Source organism: Aspergillus flavus, chromosome 3, assembly GCF_009017415.1.
Source record: "Aspergillus flavus chromosome 3, complete sequence".
Classification (NCBI taxonomy): domain Eukaryota; kingdom Fungi; phylum Ascomycota; class Eurotiomycetes; order Eurotiales; family Aspergillaceae; genus Aspergillus; species Aspergillus flavus.
Window position 1 is genome coordinate 210,901 of NC_092407.1, and position 26,074 is coordinate 236,974.

The 26,074-nt window shown below is 49.5% G+C and overlaps 8 protein-coding genes across 8 annotated transcripts; 4 read left to right on the plus strand and 4 right to left on the minus strand.

The window, feature by feature from the left end:
- Positions 1 to 384: 384 nt before the first annotated feature.
- F9C07_2281354 (uncharacterized protein) lies at positions 385 to 4,789 on the plus strand. Its single transcript, XM_041285298.2, has 3 exons — positions 385 to 835; positions 902 to 2,752; positions 2,806 to 4,789. Exons 1-3 carry the CDS (start codon positions 775 to 777, stop codon positions 4,641 to 4,643), a joined length of 3,750 nt encoding a protein of 1,249 aa, XP_041143931.1. The 5' UTR covers positions 385 to 774; the 3' UTR covers positions 4,644 to 4,789.
- A 303-nt stretch (positions 4,790 to 5,092) lies between these two features.
- F9C07_1361433 (glycosyl hydrolase family 61-domain-containing protein) lies at positions 5,093 to 6,683 on the minus strand. Its single transcript, XM_041290807.2, has 3 exons — positions 6,274 to 6,683; positions 5,499 to 6,199; positions 5,093 to 5,443 (listed from the first exon to the last, which is right to left on the minus strand). Exons 1-3 carry the CDS (start codon positions 6,449 to 6,451, stop codon positions 5,204 to 5,206), a joined length of 1,119 nt encoding a protein of 372 aa, XP_041143932.1. The 5' UTR covers positions 6,452 to 6,683; the 3' UTR covers positions 5,093 to 5,203.
- A 2,630-nt stretch (positions 6,684 to 9,313) lies between these two features.
- Positions 9,314 to 10,730, plus strand: F9C07_2201316 (U4/U6 small nuclear ribonucleoprotein PRP4; the record flags this gene model as incomplete). The annotated part of the gene is made up of 5 exons (XM_071509506.1): positions 9,314 to 9,532; positions 9,642 to 9,960; positions 10,011 to 10,306; positions 10,363 to 10,483; positions 10,525 to 10,730. 5 exons carry the CDS (start codon positions 9,314 to 9,316, stop codon positions 10,728 to 10,730), a joined length of 1,161 nt encoding a protein of 386 aa, XP_071364753.1.
- A 2,633-nt stretch (positions 10,731 to 13,363) lies between these two features.
- Positions 13,364 to 14,769, plus strand: F9C07_2147579 (putative cutinase). Its single transcript, XM_071509212.1, has 2 exons — positions 13,364 to 14,124; positions 14,212 to 14,769. The coding sequence occupies exons 1-2, from the start codon at positions 13,492 to 13,494 to the stop codon at positions 14,560 to 14,562; spliced, it is 984 nt and encodes a 327-aa protein (XP_071364754.1). The 5' UTR covers positions 13,364 to 13,491; the 3' UTR covers positions 14,563 to 14,769.
- Positions 14,770 to 14,806: 37 nt separating this feature from the next.
- On the minus strand, positions 14,807 to 16,506 carry F9C07_4230 (putative 6-hydroxy-D-nicotine oxidase; the record flags this gene model as incomplete). Its single annotated transcript, XM_041290808.1, has 5 exons — positions 14,807 to 15,311; positions 15,369 to 15,604; positions 15,657 to 16,002; positions 16,062 to 16,165; positions 16,216 to 16,506. 5 exons carry the CDS (start codon positions 16,504 to 16,506, stop codon positions 14,807 to 14,809), a joined length of 1,482 nt encoding a protein of 493 aa, XP_041143935.1.
- Positions 16,507 to 17,050: 544 nt separating this feature from the next.
- On the minus strand, positions 17,051 to 18,909 carry F9C07_1360828 (uncharacterized protein). The gene is made up of 8 exons (XM_071508019.1): positions 18,528 to 18,909; positions 18,457 to 18,476; positions 18,346 to 18,382; positions 18,213 to 18,283; positions 17,863 to 18,161; positions 17,721 to 17,795; positions 17,601 to 17,668; positions 17,051 to 17,545 (listed from the first exon to the last, which is right to left on the minus strand). Exons 1-8 carry the CDS (start codon positions 18,715 to 18,717, stop codon positions 17,154 to 17,156), a joined length of 1,152 nt encoding a protein of 383 aa, XP_071364755.1. The 5' UTR covers positions 18,718 to 18,909; the 3' UTR covers positions 17,051 to 17,153.
- A 1,979-nt stretch (positions 18,910 to 20,888) lies between these two features.
- F9C07_2281358 (major facilitator superfamily domain-containing protein) lies at positions 20,889 to 24,328 on the minus strand. The gene is made up of 4 exons (XM_041290810.2): positions 22,984 to 24,328; positions 22,185 to 22,921; positions 21,749 to 22,124; positions 20,889 to 21,686 (listed from the first exon to the last, which is right to left on the minus strand). Exons 1-4 carry the CDS (start codon positions 23,095 to 23,097, stop codon positions 21,444 to 21,446), a joined length of 1,470 nt encoding a protein of 489 aa, XP_041143937.1. The 5' UTR covers positions 23,098 to 24,328; the 3' UTR covers positions 20,889 to 21,443.
- A 19-nt stretch (positions 24,329 to 24,347) lies between these two features.
- On the plus strand, positions 24,348 to 25,926 carry F9C07_2281359 (putative O-methyltransferase). Its single transcript, XM_041290821.2, has 4 exons — positions 24,348 to 24,632; positions 24,685 to 24,814; positions 24,875 to 25,001; positions 25,048 to 25,926. Exons 1-4 carry the CDS (start codon positions 24,462 to 24,464, stop codon positions 25,805 to 25,807), a joined length of 1,188 nt encoding a protein of 395 aa, XP_041143938.1. The 5' UTR covers positions 24,348 to 24,461; the 3' UTR covers positions 25,808 to 25,926.
- Positions 25,927 to 26,074: the final 148 nt, after the last annotated feature.

Genomic DNA, 26,074 nt, shown 5'->3' on the forward strand with positions numbered 1-26,074 from the left:
TATATCGAAAAGAAAAAAAAAAATGTTAGTCGTGTAATGGATGGATATGAACAGACTGGTTCAACCTGAACTACCTTCCGCTCATCACTGCCACAGTGCGTGAATATATATTCACGAGTACTAGCGCCGAGAAGAAGATTAGGCTCAAGAGAATACTAGGGGTATACCTAGTCACTTCATGATTTCCTATATAGTCTAGTTAATACCATAGCATACCATCAGATCAGATTAGACTAAATAGCAATCACAAGTACTTTCCAATACAAGATATGAATTTGTTGTACTTCGCATGTACTAGAACCTGATGGACGACAGGATTAAAGCGGCGTGGAAGGGAGCTAAACCGTAAAGAGAGGCCAACGCAGGGCACTTCCAATCAGGTGGCCCCGTTGATCTTCATCTCATCCCGTCGTCGTCAACATCGTTTCTTGCCCTGTTCTTGTCTTGTCATCCTGCTCTCTTCCCGTCCCACCAGATCGTCCTTCCTTTTGCCCCCTTCCCCTTCCCCCCCCTTGTCCACTATCGTTCTGTCCTAGTCTCGCTTCTTCCCATTCCATTCTTTATCTTTCGACCTCGCTGGTTCTTTCCTCATTCTCCCATGGTCTAACACACCCGTCATGCCGGATTTCTTCCCCGATATCAGGAACCACCCCGGGAGGATAGTCCTGCTCTGTACCGCCCATATTCAATTCCGTTAACTTCCGTGGACGATGCGAACGCTTCTGCTGCACACTCTGACGTCGCCGTATTTCCCATGGGACGTGCTGGTCAAGCATGTCCTGGGATTTGAAGAAGAGGAAGCTGCAAGCGCTGTGGTCGCACATTAACACAAGGAGTAAGAAAGTTCCCGCATGGGTCATGAATGCCCGGTTCCCGCTAACAGTGTGTGTATTATGAATAGGATCCCAATTCTTCACTGCTCGTCATGGATCGTCCTCCCAAGCGAAAGGGTGGCGTCCCTTCACCCTGCGCCCGATCTACCTCACCTTCCTCGCATGTTTGATGTTTTTGATGTTGCTGATCTTGGAGGGTTTGCGGCGCTATACGGTGTTGTACGGAGGACTGGTCTTTCTGGAAGCAACGGAGGAAGTGTCCAGTGCCCAGTCGTTTGCCTACAACTATATCCCCATTATCGTCGCCCTCATACTTGTTACCCTATGGTCTCTCGTCGACTTCGATGTCCTGCGTCTCGAGCCGTATTTCCAGCTGGCCCGACCGGAGGGCGTTCCGGCCTCCGTGCTCTTTATCAACTACAACTTCGGTCAAACCTTCGTTACGCCATTTACCTCAGCCAAACGAGGTCACTGGGTGGCCCTATTGGTATCGATTGTAACCGTCCTCATTCGCATGTTCCTCCCCGCTCTGCAGAGTACACTTTTGGAACTGCGCGAGGTCACCGTGATCTCCAATGAGCAGATGAAGACCTGGCCGGAGCTAGTGGACTTGGGCACCCAGGCTAATTGGATCGCCGCCCAGGAACGGAGCAGTTTCGATTCCGCAAACTCTGCCGTTGCTTCAAGTACCAATAGTCTACAGAAATCACGATCCCCCGACTTTGCCGTGCCGCCCGTGCAAATTCCGACAAATGACCGACGGGAAAGCACTGTGTGGAAAGTCAACCAAACCATTTATTGGTCGCAATTAGCCTGTCATGACTTGGCGACAAATGATGCGTTACCGGTGACGATCAATCAAACCGACGTGGAACACCCGATCCTTTCGTGGAACGTGACTGGGTTGCCCCTGGTCAACGGGACGAACCAGGATTGCTCGTTGGACTTTCAATACGATAGCATTTTCTACCCGGAGACTGACTTTCTTCAAGTGCGTTACTGGGAGCCCGTGTGGACGACCGATACCTTTGACTCAGGCGATGTGCGAAAAGCATTCCGTCCCCGTGGTTGTGACCCGTTCGATCTGTACGGCGTTCTGTTATCCGTCAATGCAACGACGGCTCCTGCCGACGCGATCAGCTCCCTGGGCTCCCAATATACTTCGTCGGCAACCATGTTTGCTTGCGATATCGAGTACCACAAAGCCACGGCGGAGATCTGCATGCATGCGAATAGTTCTATCACGTCGGTGCGTGTCATTGCAAATACCACCACCAATCTGACCAACCAGGAGTTCAATATCGACGAGTTTCAGGGCCTCCTCTCTCATCGCGCACCCTACACGAGTGATGTACTTTTCATGCAGTATAACGACACAATGGGTGACCTCACCGTGACCGAGCTTGCGGTCATCAGTCAGGACGTGGATGACTTGGAGCCCATGCCTGTTCTGGATACCGCGACAGTCATGGAGCAAGGGGAGTTCGAAGAAAAAACCAAGCGGGTGGTCATCCAAGCCTTTGTGCTGACCATGGGGCGTTTGTTTAATCCGGATATACCTCCCGCGACCGTCTCCGCCGTCCGCTTCGCACACTCAGTCACTATTGCCGTCGTTTCGTTCGCAGCGACCTTGTCGGAGGCCATTCTCTTCTTGTGCACCGTTGTGGCTCTTGCCTTACTATATTTCTACCAGCGCCGGCCCAACATCCTTCAAAGCGACCCTGGCTCCATTGGGGCGATGTGTAGCATGGTTACGGACTTGTTTTCCCCGTCGAATATTCTCGGTAATGCGCAGTCCGATTTCCATCAGCTTTCGACTCGTCAACTGCGGATGCGTCTTCGAAATTTCCGACTCTACTGGCAGGAAGGACCGATGGGAAGACGCGTGGAACTAGTCTCGGTGGACGGTGAGAATCATGGTAAGTACTAGGCTCGCCCTGAATGGTTCTATTGATCCCACTGACGAGAATAGACTCAGCCCGCCTGAGGGACCGAATTCGCACGCGTGTTGACCCGAGGCCGCACTTTTTGGTGATTCCGATTTTTATCCTTGAGTTTCTCCTTCTCGTCGCTGTCATCGCTATCATGGCTGTAGTCATTGCCTCTCTCGCACATGAGGGTAATTTCCAACATCTTACCCAGTCGGATTCTAGTTTCTTCCAGGTCATTCTGTCTTTCCTCCCTTCTGTGGTTGCCTCTGCGGTCGGGGCGCTCTGCAATTCTATCCAGCGGAATATCAGCATCCTAGAGCCGTGGGTCCATCTGCAACGCGGACAGGCAAAAGCGAGGGCCTCATTGTCGATGAACTACGCCTCTCAGACCCCTTGGCTGGTTCTTTTGAAAACCATCCGGGACCGTCATCTCTTGTTGGGCCTGGTGTCCTTGGCCTGCGTGGTCAACACGGTCCTCACGGTGGTTGCGGGTGGACTTTTTACGCAAAAGCTCACCACATCCGGGTTCTCCACCGACGCCATCCAGGCGAACTACAGTAATTCCATTTTCAAGCAAACCGACTTTGCCGCGGATTTTACCGAGTACGACCTGATTCAGACCAGTATCACCAGTGGGGTGCCCATGATCCCGTGGACCAGTCCGGATTATTCGTTCGTGCCGCTGAAAAACACCAAGCCGAACGTGACTGCCTCGTATGAGGCTACGACCCTCGGCATTGGAGCTGATTTCGAATGCCAGCAATTGTCAATCTCCAACCACTTGAAGAAAAATGACACGACCGGGGCATTGTATTGGCAATACCAACCGTTTCAGAATGAAAGCCGACAATGCACAGTAGACATGTTCCAGCAAAAGAACGAGAAGATCCCCCTCTCCATTCACTTCCTTTCGCCGGCGGCCCTCGAGGACATGGACCAATGCCAAACATTCACGGTTCTGGTCCTCGGGCGATGGAATTACACAGGGGGCTCGACCATAACCGAGAAAAACACGATCGCTTTGCACTGCGAACCGCAAGTCCAGATGCAGAACTTTTCCATTCTTTTCGACCAAAAGGGTCAGATTCAGGACTATGACCCTGTACCAAACACTACGATTACATCAGGCCCCATGTATGAGAATGCCACGGTTAGTCTGGGTCAATTCAACAAAGTCTTCGCCTCCATTCCCCAAAGCTTTGTCGACGAGGAGCAACAAGGGCCTACCGTGTCTTCGTATGATTGGGCGGGCTTTCTGGTTGCTCGCTTGTATAAGCAAAGGGAGAATGGGATTTCCGCGCTTGATCCGCAAGACCTAATCACCATGTCAGAGACGGTTTACCAGTGGGTGTACAGCACCTACTTTTCTCTGTGGGGACCGACCTACCTTGAGCCGCTGGAGCAGCCGTACACTGCCACCAATGCTACCGTCTACTACAGTACTTGGACTATGGTCCCATCGGTCCCGTCATTGACCATTGCGCTGTCTATCATCGCGCTGGACACGCTGGTCGTGCTGGTCGTGTTTGGGACGCGACGAGGTCGGTTCAAAGGGCCACGGATTCCGCGATCCATTGGATCCGTGATTCCTTGGATTGCTAATAGTCGGATGCTGAGCGACTTTCGAGGGACTTATTCGTGGACTAGCCTCCAGCGCCGGGATTACCTGGAGCGATTAGACAAACGCTATGCATTCCGTATGTTTCCAGGATCGGACGCCCAGTGGCGGTTTGCTGTGGACGAAGAGCCGCTGGTGCGGGAGGACAAGCCGACCGTCGTTACTGATCCGGGCGCCTTGGATCCCGCGAAGCAGCCCGGTGCAATTGAGCTCCGGCCTATTGGCAATGATGATACTGGTGCCCCACGAAATCATGAATAATGTGATATGACCTGCCTGTATTATAGCACGGCGTCTTTGAGTTTTGGTTAGACAGGATTTTGTAATTATCTATGTATTGCACATGTGGGACTTTTGTACATATAGCATGATAATATATGGACCACATAATTTTGACAAGGGAAAGATGGAAGAATGTTCTCCGTATGTTGTACGCCATCGACTAACGCCTTGGAGCAGTTCCAGGGCCCCAATCTACCTCCAGTGCACTCTTTCCGACGACGTACTCTCAAGAAGGCCTTTCGTACGCCTTTGTCGATTGTCTTTGGCCAGTGATAGCGACCGGCTGCTTCAGAGGCTGATATGCATGCTATATGCATGAGCTACGAGTGATATATATGCTCGAATCAAAGCAATTTTCCGTCATAAGGGGGCGTTAGGGCGAAAGGTAAGTACAGAGAAAAGAAAATAGCACAGGATACTCAATCAATGTGATTCCGTAGTCCAGCTAACCAATGCTCTATCCTGTGCTGTCTTGCAGCAATTCGTCGAAAAGTCTCATGTCAATCACTACGCCTGCTACTCCATGCCCCATGCTTCAATCATGCGGTCCACTTCTTGTACTTCCTTACATCTCTCTTAAAGACCTGGGTCGATCCACCAAGCGTCTTTGGTTCTGGTGTAAGAACCTTGCCTTTGTTCGGGGGTCCGTTGAAATCGCCGCTGTTGCAGGCGTCGTCAATGGAATTGCACTTGGTCATCCAGATATCGCAGGCAGAGACACCCGTGGGAAGAGCGGTGTCATAGCAAACCTGACTTTGATCCCAGCACTTCTTGGAGGACTATCAACGAGTTAGCATTCACCATGAAACCTGAATATAAGATGGGAGAACATACAGCCCAGCAACCGTTCTCATCACTATAGTCAGGAACCTCAAACCCACACCAGTTATCACGCTGCAGGATACACCCGGCCGGCTTGAGACCCTTGTTCTGAGCAGTGACAGCCCTCTTCTGGGCCGGACAGACCGAACGCTCCTCAACACCTTTGCTCTCATAGACAGCCGGCCCGGGGATCGGATAGGGTAGCTGCAGGGGCTTCTCATAGATATTGTACTTCACGCCCGGGCTCTCCAACGAGTAAAAACCCTCACCAATGCTAACAGTCTCAGGCTTCGCACTACCACCACCCTGCACAAAGATCTGGGCACAGTTGACATAGAACTGGGGATCAGCCGGCGTCTCAGAGGCAGCATGCAGCGCCAGGAGCTCCGTCCTGACTAAGTAATAGCCCTGTTCAATATCGGAGGGTACCCGCACAGACAGGAACCCGTTATTGTCGATCAGTTTCTCCGTGCACCACTTCTCGGTGCTCTCATCGTAGCCCGTGTGCCAGATCTTGAACCATCCGTCGCCCGCAGCGTTGTTATCGGCTGTCGCATCGTCAACCTTCTTCATGTACACGGCGCAGGGACCCTTGTGACTGATGTCGATGGAACCAGGCTTGGCGCCGTCGGCCCATGCGCGGAATTCGAAGGTCAGGAGGGAGTTGGCTTTCGCGGGGCACACCCGGGAGACGGCTTTTTCACCATCCTTGCCTGTAATTCCGAGTTGTGTTAGTTGATATGGCTCGGACTTTATCGGGGGTAGTCCTGGGGGATGAAGTTCATACCGCAGGCGATATCCTTGCTGGTCAAGGGCTCGATGGGGTATGTGACGGTGTTGGCATCACGGTTCATACGGACACAGGTGCCATCACCCTGGTTGACTTCGTCTACGTAGAGAGTGGTGAAGGTTGTGTGGCTGAGCGCCAAGGGAGCGAGGAGGAGGAACAGGGCTGATCGGAACATCTTTAACTGGGCAGACGGAAAGGAATGTAAGGATCAATCACAGATTGATGGCTGAATGACGTTTGAACGTAAGGAACGAATAAGTGAGAACCTGCCTCAAGCAGGTTTGCTAGAAAAGAATGACTACAAAGAAAGGAATGACTTGAAGAACGGAAAACTAAGAGATGGTACCGAAAGAGGCGACGGTGAGGGTATATAAAGAAATTCAATCTCCAGACCCTGCACAAAAACCACCAACACACCGGCGGACCCTATCCACTAACCGAAAGCCCAATTGAACCCTTAATAGACCTTAAGCAGGCCATGATGAGTCCAGTCGATCAATTAAATTGCTCGGCGCTTACCGAGAGATTAGCAGCGGAGATCAAACCAACCAACACTTTAACGCCGCCGGGTCCGATCGAAGTCCAGATTCGCTGAAATGCCGTCGGGTAATCCGCCCCCGAGGGTCTTTCTTGGCTGTTTCAGAGATGTGGTGGCGTTCGTGTGTTCTTTGTCGCTGTTGGATTCGGTGGAAATTGACGGTGGAGAATCGTCCCTGACAGACAGGCACCGGTGAGGGTTAATGAGGGCAGGGCCGTCCAGTGGTTGTCTGCCCTGCTAAATGAGCTCGTTTCACACTGAGTCAACTTCGACTGGATGTGTCTAACATGCATGGAGCAGGTTTTGAGGGAATTGAACCTGCAAACATACTCAATTACATGTCGACTAGAATGGGAGAACCGTCTATTGTTTGCCTTTGTGCTTGTGCAATGTAACCAAATATAGCACTCACAATAATGGCATTATTCCAAGCGCACACAGGCAGTGTGACAGTGAGTGCCGTGGAGTGGATCACAGCTAGGGCCATGTTGCATTCGGATAGAGTCTTGGCTTCCACTCTCGTCCCCTGAACCACCTCAATCTGATTGGCTTACCAGTCTTCCTGCGTTGGGATCTGGTTCAGGAACAGATCCAGTCGGGTTTGGAATGGGCATCTTTCGGGATTTAGAGCGCCGTTAAATCATCCGACTTTCTTGGCTACTGTGAAGACGCAGTCGTTGACTCGTCGCACTTTCATACATGCATGAACAAAGAAATCTTTCCCCGGCTTTAGGATACAGGACCACAAAGAACAGGGCAGAATAAACTTCGCCGTGCTCTATTTTTACAGTAGAACTGCTCTTTGTGACACTGAGATGATCATAGTATCATCTCAGATCGCCTCGGAGAATTAATTACTCTAACCCGGATAAGCAATCTGGATAAGCCATGACCGAACTCCTGACAGAATAGGAGAAGTCAGTGATTCCGCATGGTGCCAGGATCTTCTCAGTATACACTCATGTCGCTTACACTTGGCAGTCAGAGGACATATGAATAAGGGGTAATTTCAGCCACAAAGGATGGGTAATTTAGATCGCGACCACTAGCCGCGAGGACTTACTGATGACTGCAGGGAGGGATTCGAATCGTTGATGTATAACAGTTGGAGATAATTATCGTACCCTCCTTGGGGCAAGAAACAGTCAGCTGACCAGACCTTCCAGCCTCAACTCGAATACCTCTATGTCCGCAGAGTTACTCATGCGAGAATCTGCATTCCTCTCGATTCCACTCAATCGTCTATGCTGGAGCTTGAGAACAGCGGTTAGCACATGGTTTCCAAGGATATTGCCTGCCACATGATCAGGGCGACCGGTTTCAAATCCATCGGGCATGTCCAGTCAGGTTATTCATAGGGCAGCATAGGGCGCTTCTGTGATGGTGTCAAATGGTTATTACATTATCATTGGACCTTGGCCCTTCAGGTCGTTTCCAGCTTTCTTGTAAACATATACGCCAACCCGATGGGAGAAATGGTCGCCTCGTTCATATTTTGGCATGCGGTATATTCACTTTGGGTTATTCGCTGTTTGAAAGCCTGGTTGCACTATTAAGATCGTTGCATATTCCAGCTGACCTTATAGTCTAATAAAGTTGACCTGGTCTTGTACAGGAAGATATCAAAAAGATTTTCTCAGTGCGCTAATTAGAGCTCATGAATCAATACTTGATACTCTAATCGAAGGATGGATAGAAAGCAGCAACAAGCCAAATTGGTTGAGGATGGTGATATTAAGATAATCTAGTTGAAGCGGACATTATGATGCAGTGAGCAGGTCCAGCAATACTCGATCCTTATCATTTGCTTACTGACAATCTAAGGTATAGTCCGACTATCACCCGGATTAATATGTATCGGAAGGTCTCCAAAATTCTCTCATAAACAAGATCTAGACCGGGAAGTCTGGACTGAAGCTGTGAAATTTGGCATGAAATGACCTATCACCAACAAAATAGAATAGCCCCTGGTGGTCTCTACATCACCTAGTCGGACTCGTCATATCTACACGAGAAAAGCTACCGAGAAAGGCCCGTTCATCATTCCATAGAATTCATCTCGAACGCTGTCAAATTTTCTATATCATATGAGCAAGCCGGTGAAATTCTTTCGCACTCAAGCATAGAGTATCTTGACTACCTAGACATAGTCATCTGGAAGTACAGATGTTAGCAGTACGGATCTGAATACCCTGATGGAAGATTGTTGGTGCCTGAGGCTGGAAGACTAGGCGGCTTACTAATAGCGTAGCTAGGGAGCTGCATACCGCACATCGCTGAAGATAGCCAGGGTTGTGTGCTAGAAAATGGTGAATGTCTAATATCCTGTCGCTTTTATTCGCCACTACCCGCTTGCTTACGCGACTTTGGTTTGAACCAGAGCCCATGATGCACCGGACTGTATGTTTTGCTGCTTTCAACAGGCTTGTCTTGCGCTCACAGTCTTCAACTATCTTCTTGTCGTCCCGTAGTGCTGAAAACAAGCAACGCCGAACAGTGATGTGTTCGTCCCAGTGGACATCCGAACCAAGGGTATTTCCGTCTGCTGGCTTCAGTTTACTTGATCCATCCCTGCAGATCGAAGAGGAGACGTTACCAACATATCAGCCCGAGAAGTACTATCCGACCCAGATAGGAGAAGTGCTCGACAATAGATATCAAGTACTTGCCAAGCTGGGGTATGGTGTTATATCAACTGTTTGGTTCGGTCGAGACTTGGTGTAGGTGCAGTCGATTAGTTATTTTCATTTTTATTTGTATTTTTAATTTTATTATTATTCATTTCTTCTTCTTTTTGAAATCCTAACAAACGCCGCAACATGGTGAGTCCAAATACGTTGCTTTGAAAATCTTCGTGAAGGACAGGGAAAGAAACCATGAATTGGAGATTTATCATCGGATTAACTCGGTGGATTCTGATCAACCAGGAAGGAGGTTCAATCGCAAACTGCTCAACCATTTCGCTATCGCAGGCCCTCACGGCCAGCATATCTGCATTGTCCATGAGCCCCTAGGGATCAGTGCAAGCGAGCTGATGAAATGGATCCCTGGGCGAGCAATGTCACTCAAGGATCTCAAGCCTTGTATACGCCAGTTACTTGTTGTATTGGACTTCTTGCCTTCTATAGCTCATGTAATTCACACAGGTATGCACCACTCTCTTGAGGCTTTGGAATCTGAGCTGACTTGCATCTAGATATTCAACTGAAAAATTTACTCCTTCCTACACCGATGCCAAAGGCGCTCTCTGACTTCGAAGAACGCGAAGTAAAGGCACAATCAGCAAGGAAGGTTCTTCAAGGCCGTACAATCTACACGTCGGCGCGCTTCCCCCCTGGAGACGGGTTACCACTTCTGAGTGACTTTGGCGAAGCTCAATTGGGCGACCAGCCGCATAGTGAAGATATCATGCCAAACCCTTACCGAGCACCTGAAGTTATTCTAAAATCGAACTGGGGCTACAAGGTAGATATCTGGAATGTTGCCATGGTTGTAAGTAAATTACACTTAGACAACAGTCACGCTGATTGTGCTAATGCTTTACAAAGGCATGGGATATCGTTAGTACCTTTACTCTTATTGATGGAAAGAACCCAGACGGCGTATTTGATGATCGCTGCCATCTTGCAGAATTGGTTGCTCTTTTAGGTCCTCCACCACCGGAGTTCCGTCAACGAAGCCATCTTAGCCTGTATTTTGGGACAACGAAGGTAAATGGAAGGGATTAGCTCCGATACTTGACAAGACCCTTGAAGATTTGGCCATCAATATCAAAGGTGAAGACAAGGAAGGCTTTTTGCGGTGGCTTCGACGGGCCTTGCAATGGAATCCCGATGACCGACCGACCGCTCTGGAACTCCTCTATGATGAATGGATGATGAAGGGATTGAAACTGGGGAATAAGATTGAAAGTTGAGGAGCATATTCTCTCCCGGTTCTGCGCGTATCATAACATCCCACCGGCAATGCCACCGACATTATATACTGGTCACTAGGGATAAACTAATACTGACACAATGAAGCTCCTCTACTCTTCGTTTTGTTTCGCGTGGGTACTAGTGTCTTCTGTTATCCTAGCTGTTTGGGGTGGGCTCTGCCGGGTTTACGGTAAGCATTTTGCGTTAATAGGAGCCGACTATTTTTAGGGCAGGGAATGATCTGGAAGCGAGAGATATACATGAATTGTAAATGCCCTACCACGAAGGATGCCTGATTATGACATTAAACAGCTTCAAGGAATGACCGTAGGGATGGCGAATGACAGTTTTCACTAATGCCTTTGACAAGGGACTCAACTCATCCGCTCTGACTCACCGAAGCAGGTCGTCAGGCCTAGACGGAGGGTAAAGATGTTGTAGAAAGCCAGACAACGCTGTTGGGTACATAGTCACTTGACAGCTGAAGTAGACTAGGCTGCAAGTGATGAGATTGACTGCACCACTCAACACTGCAATGGGCACTGGGCGTTACTTAAACCTCGGCAATTGTCCAGCGATCACACAATTTAAATACGAAGGGTCATATTTTCCTACCCTAAGTCCCGGGTCAATTAAGCTTTGATTGTTTCATCAACATCGCAGTGGAGTAGAGTCGAAGACTCCACCTATGACGTCTGTCTTCGTGATTTATCAACGCACCGTTGTACTCGTACTCTGTTAGGATAGCACCTCAGCCTCTTATCACGAGAATTGAAACGCGGAAGGACTGGACCTGTCACCTAGAACATGTCTGGAACATTCGAAGAGTGAGATTTCAGGACTGTCATTAAGGAATGTTTCAACTTAGTTGACCAAAGTCTATATAGTTAGAGATCGACGGGAGAATGTGAAGGGTTGGTGTCTTCGAGCATCTCTTACAACGTAGCACTACCATGTAAGCAACTCAAGGTCAAGGCCGCTGTTCTGCGACTGAAGAGGGTACAGCCATTGTTGTTTGAAGAGGGTGAACCGACTTAGTATAAGATTCTGTTGATGTGACGGCTGGACCGTATACTGCGTATACTAGTAGATTGTGCTGAAGGTGGAGCAACCCATGAAACGCAGTAGATCTACCACCATTGTTGATCTGAGACTTAGAATTTTCTAGCCTTAACTCAAATAAGATTAATCCAACTGCCGTATGGGGTCCAGCCCAGCAGAGTCATGTTCCCGTATTTTTCCCTATTGGCAGGGTCTCTCATCCTCGACTTATTCTTGCTTGGTTGCATGCTTTTTGTCATCGCGATTCGGCATTTATGGGCAATCAGAATACGCTGAAAACTTAGTATTGCTCTGAAACATGTATACTCCGGAGTATGACCGAAATAGGCTAGTTGATCGGTGTTCGTGTTGATCGGAAGTTGAGACACGACGGTGTAAGGTTGAAGGTAGTCATGATCGCTATACGGGGATGTATTATGATTCAGGGGCTGACTCAGTGGGTGTTTAACTAGAGAGGATATTGATGCATTGTAGGTCTTACGATGTGAAAATCAATTAGGATAAATGCAGTGCTATAGTAGCTCTTTAGGAAAATTATATGACAGAGCCGGAGCGTGGTTCCCAGGAGGGTACAAGGTAAAGGATATGTATGAGTGACGCCCTACCAAGGCCAAAATTCGTTCGACCGAGTTCCCAACATAACCCAAATCTCCTGTCGATCGAAAGAACCAACAAATGGTCCCGACCTTTGTGGTAAGGCATTGGACCAAGACTACCGGGAATATCTCGGGAGATTGACTGACCACGCGGAGAAATCACCCGTTTTGGGAGTCGATGCCATGCCTGAATTTTGAGTGATCACAAACCGCAAACCCTAACTAAGCCTTAACTCCACATCATCCCTGAACCAGTTAATCTACCGCAAACACTTGACAGCCGTTTGAGCAATCAACTGCAAGAACCTTGTGCTATATTTGTATCGAGTCAGTCACAGAGTTATTGACCCAGTGATACCTCCCATCGCGATTAATATCGTTGGAGCCTCGGCTGAGCCGGAGCTTAGGGCTTGTCGCACTCTGAGACGAGCTTGCAATTAGTGTGGGATGGATCGGCCGATAACCACGCACCGTTCATCCTTCCAGGAACTGTTCCCTGATTCACGCACCACTAACATTCTTCTTGGTATGGTCCGAGTTAGATCGGCATTCAGGATTCGGTAAACGAATCCCGAGCAGTTCTTCGCATGCATAGCACACACAGCGTGGGAGTTCTGCCAGTAATGCCACGCTGGTTTATAGACCAAGTATATACCAAGGTATAGCACTCCAGTAGATGTAGGCAGAATCAGTGGCAGATGTCATCGGGGAGTTGACCGTTGGATGCGCAGTGCGTCTCCAACGTCCCCGGGGCACTAAGTTACAAACAGTTTAAGACTAACAGCGACCGATGCCAAAACCCTCGAAAGGATGAAACCGGACCCACTGTCTTAAACCATAGATCCTCCCCCAAGTACGGAGTAGCACTATACCCATGTAGTCAAGGCATCAAAACCTTATCCCTGCCATAATGCTGGGATAGTATTAGAAAAGGGATATAAAAACCCCCATCCTCGTCCGCATCTTCAGGGATTTGTCTCGTCCATCCCAGCGGATCTAAACCATTCTCTCTCTACCGTTCATTCCATCGACCGTCATTCGTTATCAGAGCTGTGCTCTTGTCATTCTTTGAATCTTCAATTTCCTCCGAAATAAAACAAACATGAAGGCTATCGCAGCCCTCGCTCTCGTTGGCGGTGCCATTGCTGCCCCGACCAAGACGGTCGAAAGCCGTCAGCTCCCAGGAATGGGTTCCCTCCCCGGCCTCGGTAGCTCCGGCTCTTCCACAGGAAGCGGCCTGGGTAGCCTCGCTTCTATGCTCCCTGGCCTCGGCGGCTCTTCCTCTGGCGGCAGCCTCCCCGGCCTGGGTTCTTCCACCGGAAGCGGACTTGGAAGTCTCGCTTCCCTGATCCCTGGCCTCGGCGGCTCTTCCTCTGGCAGTAGCCTCCCAGGACTCGGCGGCTCCTCCCTCATCCCCGGGCTCGGCGGCTCCTCTTCATCCGGCAGCGGTATTCCCGGTCTCGGATCTAGCACTGGTAACATCCCCGACCTGAGCAGTTTGCTAGGCGGATCTTCTTCTGGCGGCTTGCCCGGATTGACTAAACGAGCTTCGATTACAGAGAACGGAGTGACCCAGAACGCAGGCTGTCAGGAACTGACGTTCATTTTCGCCCGCGGAACAAGTGAAATGGGCAACATGGGATCGGTCGTTGGACCGCCCGTGGCTAAGCAGTTGGCCTCCTTGACTGGAAATAAAGTGACTGTGCAAGGTGTTGATTACCCTGCTGATGCTGCTGTATGTTATCCCCTCCCTTCCGCATCCCCCTCCCACAATCTTTGAATACAAAATACGCAAGACAGAGACTAATAGAGGGGAAACCAGGGCAACGCAAACATGGGCGCATCAGGCGGACCCAAGATGGCCGAACTCATCCAACAAGCCAAGAAGCAGTGTCCGAACACCAAGGTCGTGGTTGGTGGATACTCCCAGGGTGCCATGGTCGTGCACAACGCCGCCAGCAAGGTCGGTGCCGATGCCATTTCCGGAGCTGTGCTGTTCGGCGACCCGTTCAAGACGCAGGGTGTTGGGCAGCTCGCTTCTAATAAGGTCAAGGAATTCTGCGCTTCTGGTGATCCCGTCTGCCTGAACGGTATGAACTTCATGGCTCATCTTTCCTATGGTTCCAATGCCCAGGAAGCGGCCCAGTTCTTGGTCCAGGCGGCTGGGCTTTAGGGCTCGGATTAAGGGGTCTTTTTGTCATTCATTGTTTGTTTCGTTCGCTTTGTGAGGGATGAATGGATGGATCGCAGCGCTGGACGCTGAGTTACGATGAGTGGCATATAAGTCCCTTTTGGATATTCTAATACGGTATACCTTTGTGAATGAAATATCAGTGATTATTATTGTATGTATATCCTAACTAGGACCCGAAGAGACACGGTCTTGACTATATACTATACTGTACAAGAAGAGTAGATTAGTAGATCTTGAAGCCACCCGGCATCAAAGTCTGGAAGACCTGGTTGGGGTCGTATTTCTTGGCAATAGTCTGCAACTTGGAGACGTTCTCCTCGCCGTATCCGGGGAAGATGGACTGGAATCCGGCAGCATCACCAATGTAGTTGAACGCGTCATACAAGCCGGCCTTCTGGGTGGCATTGTTGATGGCATAGGTGGTCTCCTCGACCCACTGAGCGACGATGTCGTCGTAGCTGGAGCCGATCCACTCGACGACCTCGGCATAGCAGAGGTAGATCTTGGATGAGTCCAGTCCGAGGGCGTTACCACCTCTGTCCTCGGAGGCCTTCATCCAGTCGGCACCGATGGGCTGCCAGTCCAGCTGGATGGTGGAGATGTTATCGGCGGGAATCTGGTCGTAAAGCTTGGGCAGCTGCTCGAAGAAAGTGGTGTTGATGATGCTGATGCCTTGAAGCAGCTCGGCGTAGGTGGTACCGACGACAGTGCCGGCGACAAACACATCGCTACATCATGTTAGTCACTGAACTATTTCATGCTCAACTAGATTGATAAATACGTACTTGATGTGAGGCACGACCATGGCTCCAGTCTCGGCAGCAAACTCCGAGACGGTCTTGAAGTCCAGAGTGCTGGCCACGGCGGGGATATCGGTGAAGGGCTTGAAGATATCGGGATAGCTGGTGTCCTCACTGTCATAGAACAGGATGACCGAAGCCAGGAGACTGTCACCCGGAACCAGAGCAGGCACAATGTGAGTCTTGGGGTCCGAGATGTTGGCAGCATAGGTAGCCGCAGCCTACATTTCGTTAGAGCGACATTTAGCTTTTTGGAAGTCTGACGTATCATACCTCAAGGAATTGGTCTACATATTCCGAGGACACAGTGTAGCTACCAGCCCAGACCTTGGTCGACTTGACAGTCTCCAAATCAAAGCGAGTGACAAGACCGAAGTTGCTGCTGCCTCCCTTCAGGGCCCAGAACAGATCGGAGTAGCTCGTCTTGTTGGCTTGTACGACGGAACCGTCGGCCAGGACGACCTCGTAGTTGACGACGGAGTTGCAGGACCAGCCAACCTGGTTACCATAGAAGTTGACGCCTCCGGCCAAAAGCAATCCGGGGACACCGACGGGGCCCAGACGGCCACCTGGCGCGGAGAGGTCATAATCGGCGAGGTAAGCGTAGACATCCTCCCATCTAGATCACGCACTCGGTCTTAGAAGAGGCTCTTTCCTCGGTGAAAGGGGGTTCCTCACCTGTGGGATGGACCGACCGACACGATCGACTTATCGTCTGACAACTCCAGAGTGGTCAGGTTGGACATCACAATGAGCACACCGTTGTCGATATTGTTCGATCCCTAGAATGAATTAGAACCACCCTATTAATTCTGGATAGATTCCTACGTACCCGAATACCCATATGACCGCCACCGCGCACAGCGAACTTGGCCTGGGCATCGACCAAAGCCTTGACTCCCTCGCCCAATTGAGCGCTTGACTGCGGGCGGAAAACACATCCGGGGCTCATGATTTCCGTGTTGGACCAGAAATTCTGCGCTTCATACTCGTACACATCGGTGTTAGGGTAGAAGATGGAGCTGTTGACCGATCCCTTGAGAGCGCTGCAACCGGGGGAACTCGAGGAGGCCTCAACCAAGAGAGTGCCCGCCAGGGGCAGAATAACAGAACTGACGCGCATGGTGACAGGAAGAGCTCTGCTCAGTTGATGGGGATAGAACAGTAGTTCCGGTCGGGGAAGCGAAGGATTAAAAAGGTCCAACCAGGTGGATACATGATTCAGGAGCCATCGGCTGGAGAAATGACCGTTACTGGAGACGCCGTCCGGGCCGAGTCATGACGCAGCAAATTCAGAAAGGAGAACATTCTTCATGGTGGAGCAACATCGGCAGTGCCCATGTGTGTGTTCCTGAGAATGAGATTATCTCGCCAGGAGTTATGCGGAGATTATGGGTGGCTATGGCCAATGATTGTCGCGATTCTCGTCGGCGTAAGGGCCTACTGCAGTTAGTCTGGGAGATTAGTAGATCTCTAGCAGCATTTTTCTACCTTAGTCCCTCCTATAGCCAACAAACTATGGGGCCCACTCAATCTCTTGGTTCCGAGGTTCGAATTTCAGTAGTCGATTTTTCTCTAATCTAGTAAATTATGAATTTTGTCGCCGATTAATAATGCCTCGTCGCTTCGTAGTTGTTTGTCGTCCCACCACTGATATGAAGTTATACAATGTGCCACCCACCAACTCCTGAACGCGACGCTATAAAAAAAATTTGCACAGTAGGTATTAAATTTCATGAAGACATAAGGAAAAAATAAAAGAAAGTAAGATTACCTCCGGGCACTTGAGTTCTCCACGTCGAACTCAACCGTCCGGACAATGCCAATGCCATCGGCGCTCTTCGCAGGCATCTCTGGATATTGTAAGATATGTTCTTCGCTCCCATTGTCAGCTGCTGGCATGACGGTCGTCGCCGTCGTGAGAGTCGAATATTGGTTACTGCGTGCGTTCGAAAAATCGGGCGCGTTTGCTCGAGGAACAGAGCCCAGTGGATGGCCGTACTTGCGAGAGGAATCGCCATATTTGTAACCATTCCCGTAGGATAGACCCAGAAGACGAGGGAAGTAACGACGAACGAAGGGGCGCACAGCTGTGATGCAGCCACCGGTAATTCCAAGGTTTAGCTCGATCGTACACCACATTAGGGCGTCTGTTGTGCTCCCTGTAGGGCGTATTAACGAGAGAATATCCCGTGGCTGGTCCGTGGCGGCACTTACAGGTGAGATCCGGGCTTTTGAGAAGAGTATATAAGGTCGATAAGCGGATACAACTGACGACGCCAACACTACCATACTGTGAGTTATTGTAATCTCAGTAGCATGACGAATATCACTCACAAGCATCCCATCGCTAAGATACAGCTAACGGCGATCTTTTGACGTAATGGCATCTGCAATCGACGCAACCAAGGGCTGTCGGGAGAACAGTCTGTGAGCATTCCTTCAATGAAGACTCTGACTGATAGGGAACGAGACTCACATGGGCACAATGACCGTCGCGAAATCGGTGAAGATCCCCAATCCAGCATTGGCGAAATAGAACACCGGTCGGTTCATACAATGACCAGTTTTGGTAGGATACCACGCTTTGTCAACGGGCTTGCAACTAAGAACATTGGCCAAAACGCTGGCCACACTGTATCCTGCGGCAATGAACACGATCGACCAAACGGCGTGGTGGAAATTGCGACTGGGAAAAATGCGCATGTAGAAGACCAGGACGGAAACTTTAGTAAAACCAGTCCCGGCGCAGTAGATAATCGCGGCGATAACGTTTAACTTGAGAGGCTGTTAGCGACTGGTGTGCATGCCGAGGATGATCGATCGTACTTTCATAAACCATGGTGATAAATATTGCGCTGGTACGTCCCACATGTGTCTTCCCAGACCCCAGTTTAACACTATTTGCGACGGTCAACCACCATCTTCTAGCCATGTCTTCTTGGACGGTGTGGTGTCTTACTCTCCAAAGTGACTCCGGTCATGGCGGCGGATAGAAGCTGGAAAGGGCGAAAGAATCCGTATTAGTCGGTTGGGTACGAGGCATGATGAACCGAAGATTATACCAACGCACCAGAGCTATGATCATAAAATCTGGTCTTCCTGTTAGCAAAATGGCGTCGTCGATGTGAACGAGAGACTCACAGTCATCCCAGCGAAAACTGCGCACGATAAACAACCGTGTCCATGTTCGGATCAGCAGCGCGATAGCTGCGATGGGTAAAAAGACGCAATTGACGACGAGGAATTTAGTCCCAATGTATGGGGGGTCAATGAAGTTGGATGTCTGCCCGGCCGGCGGCGACATGGCCGGTATAATTGTGCTGTCCGCCATGTTGTCTTGCCAGTCTCTATCGGAGAGACTCACTACGAGTATCCTTCATATGGACGAGATGGACGGGCTCTATACAATACGATGGAATAAGAAGGTCGTTCACGAATATGACCTTTCTGTAATCATGGGCGAAATTCAGGAAGCAAAGAGATTACATTAGTGCAGATGGGCACATCCGGTACCTTTATTCATCCTTGGCCGGTACTAAGTTATTGGCTTCTGCAGACTAAAGATAACTTTTAATATAGCATGCGCTTAGACTGCAGTCCGAGACCATGTGCCTGGGTCTCGCAAAACTTTGATTAGTATTCCATGACGTCTAAGACTGCTGTCCGGGGAAGCTTGTAGGTCATAAATGATATCCTTATTCGCTCGTCGTATACTTTTTCGAGAAATCTTCTCCTCCCCGACACCTTCCAGAAGCTCATGCCATGGTACACTGGCGGTCAAATGCTCGTACCTTGAGCAGGAGTCAGTTTGACACCCATGACAGGGGTGACCCGAAATCAAATGCTCGACTTTTTGCACTTGACATTGGTGTCTTGTCACCCACAAGGTGGATCCCGAGGTGCTTGGATTCCTTGGATTCTTGGAACGGGGCTGAGGACTAGGGTGAAATGAGCGGCAAAGTGGAGAGTCAAGCAAACTAGAGGACTGATTGTATGGCCGGGTCAATACTACTACTGTTCTCCGTCCACCGCGCAGGTGGTGTCGCCTGTGGATGTCTCAAATCAGGATAGCGTCTTATGGCCTGCCATGCATCCCAGCGGATTTGATCGACACACTATCGTGTTACGACAGGGATCATGGTGGCCACCTGGCTGGAAATTCAAATATCGGCCTGCCTTCGAATCCTTCGAAGATTGAGAATCTGTTACACGTTCTCTTAGCTAAACCTTATCTTTGTTCATGACAGACTCGACGCGTGGGTCAGAGTCTCGGAGATGCTTCGACCGTGCCTGTCCTCCCTATCCGTTCAGACAGGAGTGGTTGTCTAAGCGGAATTGTAGTCTCAATTCCGGACATGCCCGAGTAAATTAATCTCCAGTGAAGGCTACATAGTATTGCCGAGGCCAATGCCGTGTCTCAAACGTAGAGGATGGCAAATCTGCCGCCTAAAAGAGAGTCCCATTTTGAGAACACCTGCCGAAACGAGCCACGAGCATTGGTCCCAGTGTAATGGCACGCATGAACATACTGGGGTGGGCAAGTCCCATCTTTGCCAGACTTGGCCTTCTTTCGACTCACTATGGCCACTTGGCATCCTGGGCTGCAGACCAACGCGGCAATCCCCCTTACTTCACAGTTGCCACAAGAGTATTTACGGGGTAAAGAAACAGATCTCGCAGAAACACGGGGAAATCATTAGTCGGAGACCCGAACGTGACAGCTTCAACCCTGGTTAGGGAATCACGTCGGCAAATCGTAGAAGCATGGTTTACACTATTTCTTTTTTTCTGCCACTGTTTCTTCAACTCCTGTCGATCAAGTTGTGTTCTCTGCCAACGATCTTCAGATGGGAATTTCAAATTTCACTTTATTCAAACGGTGGATCTTGGGGCCAACCCAGAGATTGGGAACCGGAAAAACTTCCATGGGCTCGGTTCGACACTTCATTAGTCCTCAATGATCCACATCTCCTGCACTAAGACGCCACAACCATTGCACTATTAGGCAATTAATCTGTTAGGCTTTCACTAGACTTTTTTTTCGAGCCGGAAGTTAAGCGAGGGATACGGAATTCTTACGGAGTACTCTGGAGATGTGCTGCATGCTTCAGCCATCTTAGCAATACCAATTTTTGGAGGATCTCTCGCATGTCACGGGATCTCTACCTGAGGGACACATTCATCTATTGACAGTATTAGTAGACCCAGCAATTCTTCGCATATCTAGTCATATCTTCTAGTGTCTAAAGAGATTACTACGTACCTAAATACTGGTAAACACTAAAATAGCACAGCTTAGCAAACTCTTATCTCGCTGAAGAAAATAAATTAAAGCCCGCGCAATCAACAACTGACAGCCAATATGCCGCTACACTCGGCGCCGAGCAATGCCGACGCCAAACTACACTTTTAGTTCTAGCAAGATACGGAATATACACTTCAAGCAATATTGGTAGCGTGACGTCTAGACCTCTATCCACATTCGTATAATTTGCTAGGTTAGGAAATAGCCTTTGACTACAGTGCCGCTGTTGATGGTTATGGAATTATTTCCCGTGCTGGCGTCGCCACCTGATACGGCTGTATTGGCTTCTATGCTTCAAGCAATTTACTGGATCAGGTACTCCGTACGTCTGGGAAGGTAAATTTGAGCCTATCTTTGTTCGTGCGGGGGTGCTACGTGTACTGCATATGTGTATAACTCTTTGGGCTTCTGGTGGTTGAACCTGGAAATTAGTACTTCGTATCTCTTCAGGTATGATTTGTTCCCTTGGGTTGAAGCTTTAACTAGAGAGCTTAGGGATATTTTGGTGTCTGCACGAGGATCTGAACTTCCTTGTTGCGTGGTCACATCCACAGTTGCACTGGGGCTGCTCTTACGAAGTACACTCCTAGCATCTGTGCTCACCAGCTCCGCTTTCTTGTTGCTCATTACATCTGCGACATCTCATTCTAATATCTCAAATATGCATTGTCCTCGTTTACACACAAGTGAAAATAAGAAAGCAAAGTTGTTCATAAATCTCGACCCGTAACTCCCAGCCAGTCCTCCGTATATCACGTCTCAACCTGATCCTGGAATCGTTTCATCGGGCCATACCGAGACGTCACAGCCCGTAACCGTTTACCCCAGATAAACAGAGGAATAGCAAGTAAGATACTAGCGACCTGAATCGCCATCATCTCCCCAAAGACAGGCGCAGGACCCTGACGCTCGATCCAATCGGCCGCATAAAGGGACAGCAGCATACCGATGGTGTTGCGCACAGTAAAGATAATGACCAGAGCTTCGCCGGTGATCTGTTGCACATTAGCGTGAGTAATTTTGGCTAAAGACATGAGCTAAGCAATTGGGTACAGACCGGCCTGTAACAATCCAGGGAGTAAGTCACCGCCACGTTGGAAATGGCGGCGACGCCAAATGCCTGCATGGCATAACCGAAGGCCGCTCCGATCCAGTGGGTTTGATACGCGATGCAAAGACCGAAGATCAAAATTCCGCTTGGACCAATGACTCCCGGGATTATGATGGCGGGGAGTCGATACTCCGGGAGACGTGGCCCTCCCTGTCGGTTTGTATAGCGGGTGGAGATGATGTCGATCAATCGCCCACCCAGCCAGAAGGCTAGGACGGAACCGATGAAACCGGAGAGGGAGAGAAGCCCTAAGCTTCCTGCGGGCCAGTTGTAGGGGGCTGCGGTGAAGGTACGCGAGGCAGTTAATTGGACGACAATGTTCCTAGCGATGTCAGTGAGTATGAAATGTGATAGACGCGCATTGGGCATGTAGAGGCATTACCATCCGACCGAGATACCAATGGCAAATGCAGCCCAGAGCAGCTGTGGGTATGCTATATTGCACACAATATCTGACACTGTTCGAATGAATGACGCATCGGGGTTGTATCCCACCGTCAGCGACATCCACTGCCATAGCTTGCGCTTAGGAGCGAATGCGTTTCTTTGAACATACGTGGTCTCGCGAACAGTAAAGATGGCAGTAACGAATGTCGCTGCCGTAGCGATGGCGAGAAAATAGCACATCCATCGCCAGTCCTCTTCCTGGACGAGATATGCGTTGATTAAAGGACCGATAAACAGCCCTGCGGTCAGGGCCAAATGGAAGAACATCAGATAATGACCCCGATCCTGCGGTGGGATCATGTCCGACACCACCGCTGGCACCGTCGCGTCTGCGGCGGCAGCAGCAAAGCCCGATAAGGTCCGCGAAGCCAGCAGTTCTCCGTAGCTCGACGCGCGCGACGACCAGACATTCATCATAGCAAGAGATAGCATAGACAATAAATAGACCGGTCGCTTGCCGAAGACGCGCATCAGTGGTACCCAGAAGACATTTCCCAAGCCTAGAAGGAAGACGTTAAAGCAGACTAGCTCGCCCGCCTGGGTCTGAGAAACGTGGAATTCCTTTATAACAGCCTTTGTCGCGACCGTGAAGTTACTCCCGTTTACATTTCCGAGGAAGGTGTAGAAGCAGACGGTAAGATATGTGCATAATTTCGCTCCTGTGGACCAGTTCTGGGATTATCCACGTTAGCTCGTCAGCGGAAGCCCACAGGTTTGGGGAGCTAAGTTCTAACCTGTGGATGATTCGGATCAACATTCGGCTCTTTCATGTCCTGAGACCCTGTAACACCCCGTTCATCTGCAACGGTCTCGAGATGGCTGATGGACTCCTTGATTGACTCCGTCATTTTGTGTACTAGGCGAGTCGGATCCACCTCCAAGACAAGCAAAAACAAAGTGACCGCCTGGGCCGGCAGACGGGCGGGTTCTTAAACCCCCGACGATGGATCGTCGCTGCACACCGAAAGCACAGGTAAAGAGAAGGCGCCGGAGGGGCTTGAGAACAGCAAAGGCCAACATTCTTCGGTAACCATTGGACGGTCGTTGGACAATCCGGGGTAATCGGAAAAGCCGAGTCTGGGGACGCGGGTCTCCCGGCAATGATTATAAGGAAGCGTCTGGATAGCGGTGGAGATCTTTTCGTCATTATATCTTGTGCACCTATGGCAGTTTCTATCTATTTGTTGCTTAAAGGCTGGAATGTCCACATCCCCACACTGTCGTACATCATCTTTGCCACTCCGAGGGTTCGGAACAAGAAACAGTTCTGGCTTTACATGACCCTCTAGGTTGGAGTAGACGCAAGGAGAGACAAACTGGCGAGTGTCATATGTGATCAGATATAAATCTGGTCTCAGCAGACCCTCGACGTACGCGATACGTCTGAGAACTGCAAGATATACTCGAGCAATCAAGCGGTATTGCACTAGTTGTTCGCGTGGTGTACAAGTACTTTAAAGAGACATCTGAACCTGTTGAACCGTTCCTGATCACTCTTCCATATGATCATAAAAAAGTGACTTGACACACCAGTTCCGGTTATTTTAAATTAAGCGGGTGGAAAAGTTCATATTATATATAAAATTGTGGTGTTTCCCAGACGGTTAGTACTAGCTGCTAGAAGACAATGAATGTCACTTGACCACACCGCGGAGTAAAGACTGAGGTCTGTGAGAAAGAACATGCCTTCCCATAAGTTGTGTTTCTATACTTGGAATCTTTGATTACTTCAGGGTTCATATTCATATTCATTCCATTTAAATTCCTTCCTAACCCAGTGATTCCACCCGCAGGCCGTTTCCGTTAATCGTTGATTGGCCGAAACGTGTACAATATCGAACTAAACCACATTAGGATATTGAGGGATTTGCTGGCATCTTCGATCCTCAGGGCTATAAACCAATCATATCCAAGTCTACAGTATGATAGGTGACTCGTTATTAGCGTTATTAATTCGTGGATTTAGATCCAACAATGACAGGAAACCATGGACTGTCATTTGTGGGTGCGTGTACATGATTCGTGATTCTCGGGGTATTCGACGATCCTTAGCCCGATGTTCGGTCTTCACGGTCAAAGCGAAGATATTGACCGAACATGGTGTCAGATATATAAAGGTAGTGACAGCCCGACCTATCTGTAGTCTTTCCTGTAGTACGCAATTCTATCAATTTGAAGCTTCTAGTTACATCTCTTCGGAACACTCTCCACCATGACAACCCTACTGTCCGACCTCACTTCCACTCTTAACTCCGCGCTGGCAAACCTCCCAGCCCCAGAGAACATTAAAGATGAGGAGCGTGTGCAGCTTCTCGGGGCAATCGGTCAACTTCAGTCCGCACTGGAGACACCAGTCCAGATCATCCAAAAGCATTGTTTCGCGGTAGGTTACTGCCGAGCTTCCTTTATAACCGAATCCGCACTGAACCTAGTAGCACTATGGAATTGCCGGAATCAGGGTTGCCCAGGGCATGGGAATCTTTGATGCTTTCGTTACATCCAGCGGGACCGAAATGACCCTGGCAGAACTCTCGTCAAAAACGAAAGGGGACGTGGAGCTTCTGAGTATGGGCCCATCATCACTACTAGACTCATACGAAGCAAAAACAAACTTACATTGACTAGAACGCATAATGCGATTCCTTTGCTCCCACAACATCTGCAAGGAGACCAACACCGAAACATATCAGCCTTCACAGATCGCCATGCTGTACGGAAATGGTTCAGTGCCTGGTGATATGATCAAGCATTTGTAAGCCTATAATCCTTGCACCTTTGTCTCATTCTAATGATAATAGTCATACAAACATGCAAATCACCTCAAAGCTCTTTGACTACTTCGAAGAGAAGGGGTACAAGAATCCTTCAGATGCCTACGATGCACCCTTCCAGCTGGCCTATCAAACGAACGAGCATTACTTCGAATGGCTGAGCAAGAGACCCGCGACACAAAGCGTGTTCAACTCAGTAATGACTGAAAGCAAACGACACTACGGTGTTGAGTGGTTTGAGATTTTCCCAGTTCTGGACAAGTTACAGGTACCTCCGGAGCGAGTCGCTTTTGTCGACGTTGGTGGTGGTGTCGGGCATGATGTTATAGCACTCAAGACACGGTTCCCACAACTGCCGGGCAAATACATTGTCCAAGATCTCCCACAAGTCATTGACGACATCAAAGAGCCGCTCGGCGAAGGAATCAGTGCTGTCAAGATCAATATGTTCGAGGGACAGCCTATTCAAGGTGCTAAGGCTTACCACTTGCGGACGGTTTTGCATGACTGGCCCGACAAGCCGGCGCTTGAAGCTCTGCGTCACATTCGGAAAGCGATGGCCAGTGACTCAATCCTTCTCATTAATGAGCATGTAATGCCCGAGGGTGCCAATGTTCCTGCGCTATCTGCAACACTCGATATCCATATGATGGAGGTCTTTTCCTCCCTTGAGCGAACAGAGAAGCAATGGGTTGATCTGCTCGAGAAGGCGGAGTTCAAGGTTACCCAAGTTTGGAGGTCTGATGCAGACTTTCGTACTGCGGTATTTGAGGCTACTTTGGCATAATGAACTTGTTTAAAGGGTGGACAAAATCGGGCTTGTCATCTTTCGCTCTCCTGTTGGTGATTCCCCTGGTCATACAATGTATTACACCTAGTTACGATTGGAACCTTAATGACAATAGATTGCTAATATATACTCTGTATGGGATATTCACCCTCATTGCTCTTAGAGGAACGTACTACCGCGGCGTTGCTTCTGCAGAAGTTTTGTTCCTCGTGAAAAGCTGACAGGGGTTCAAATTTGTCATTCCCTTTGAGTGCTTTCAGTCAA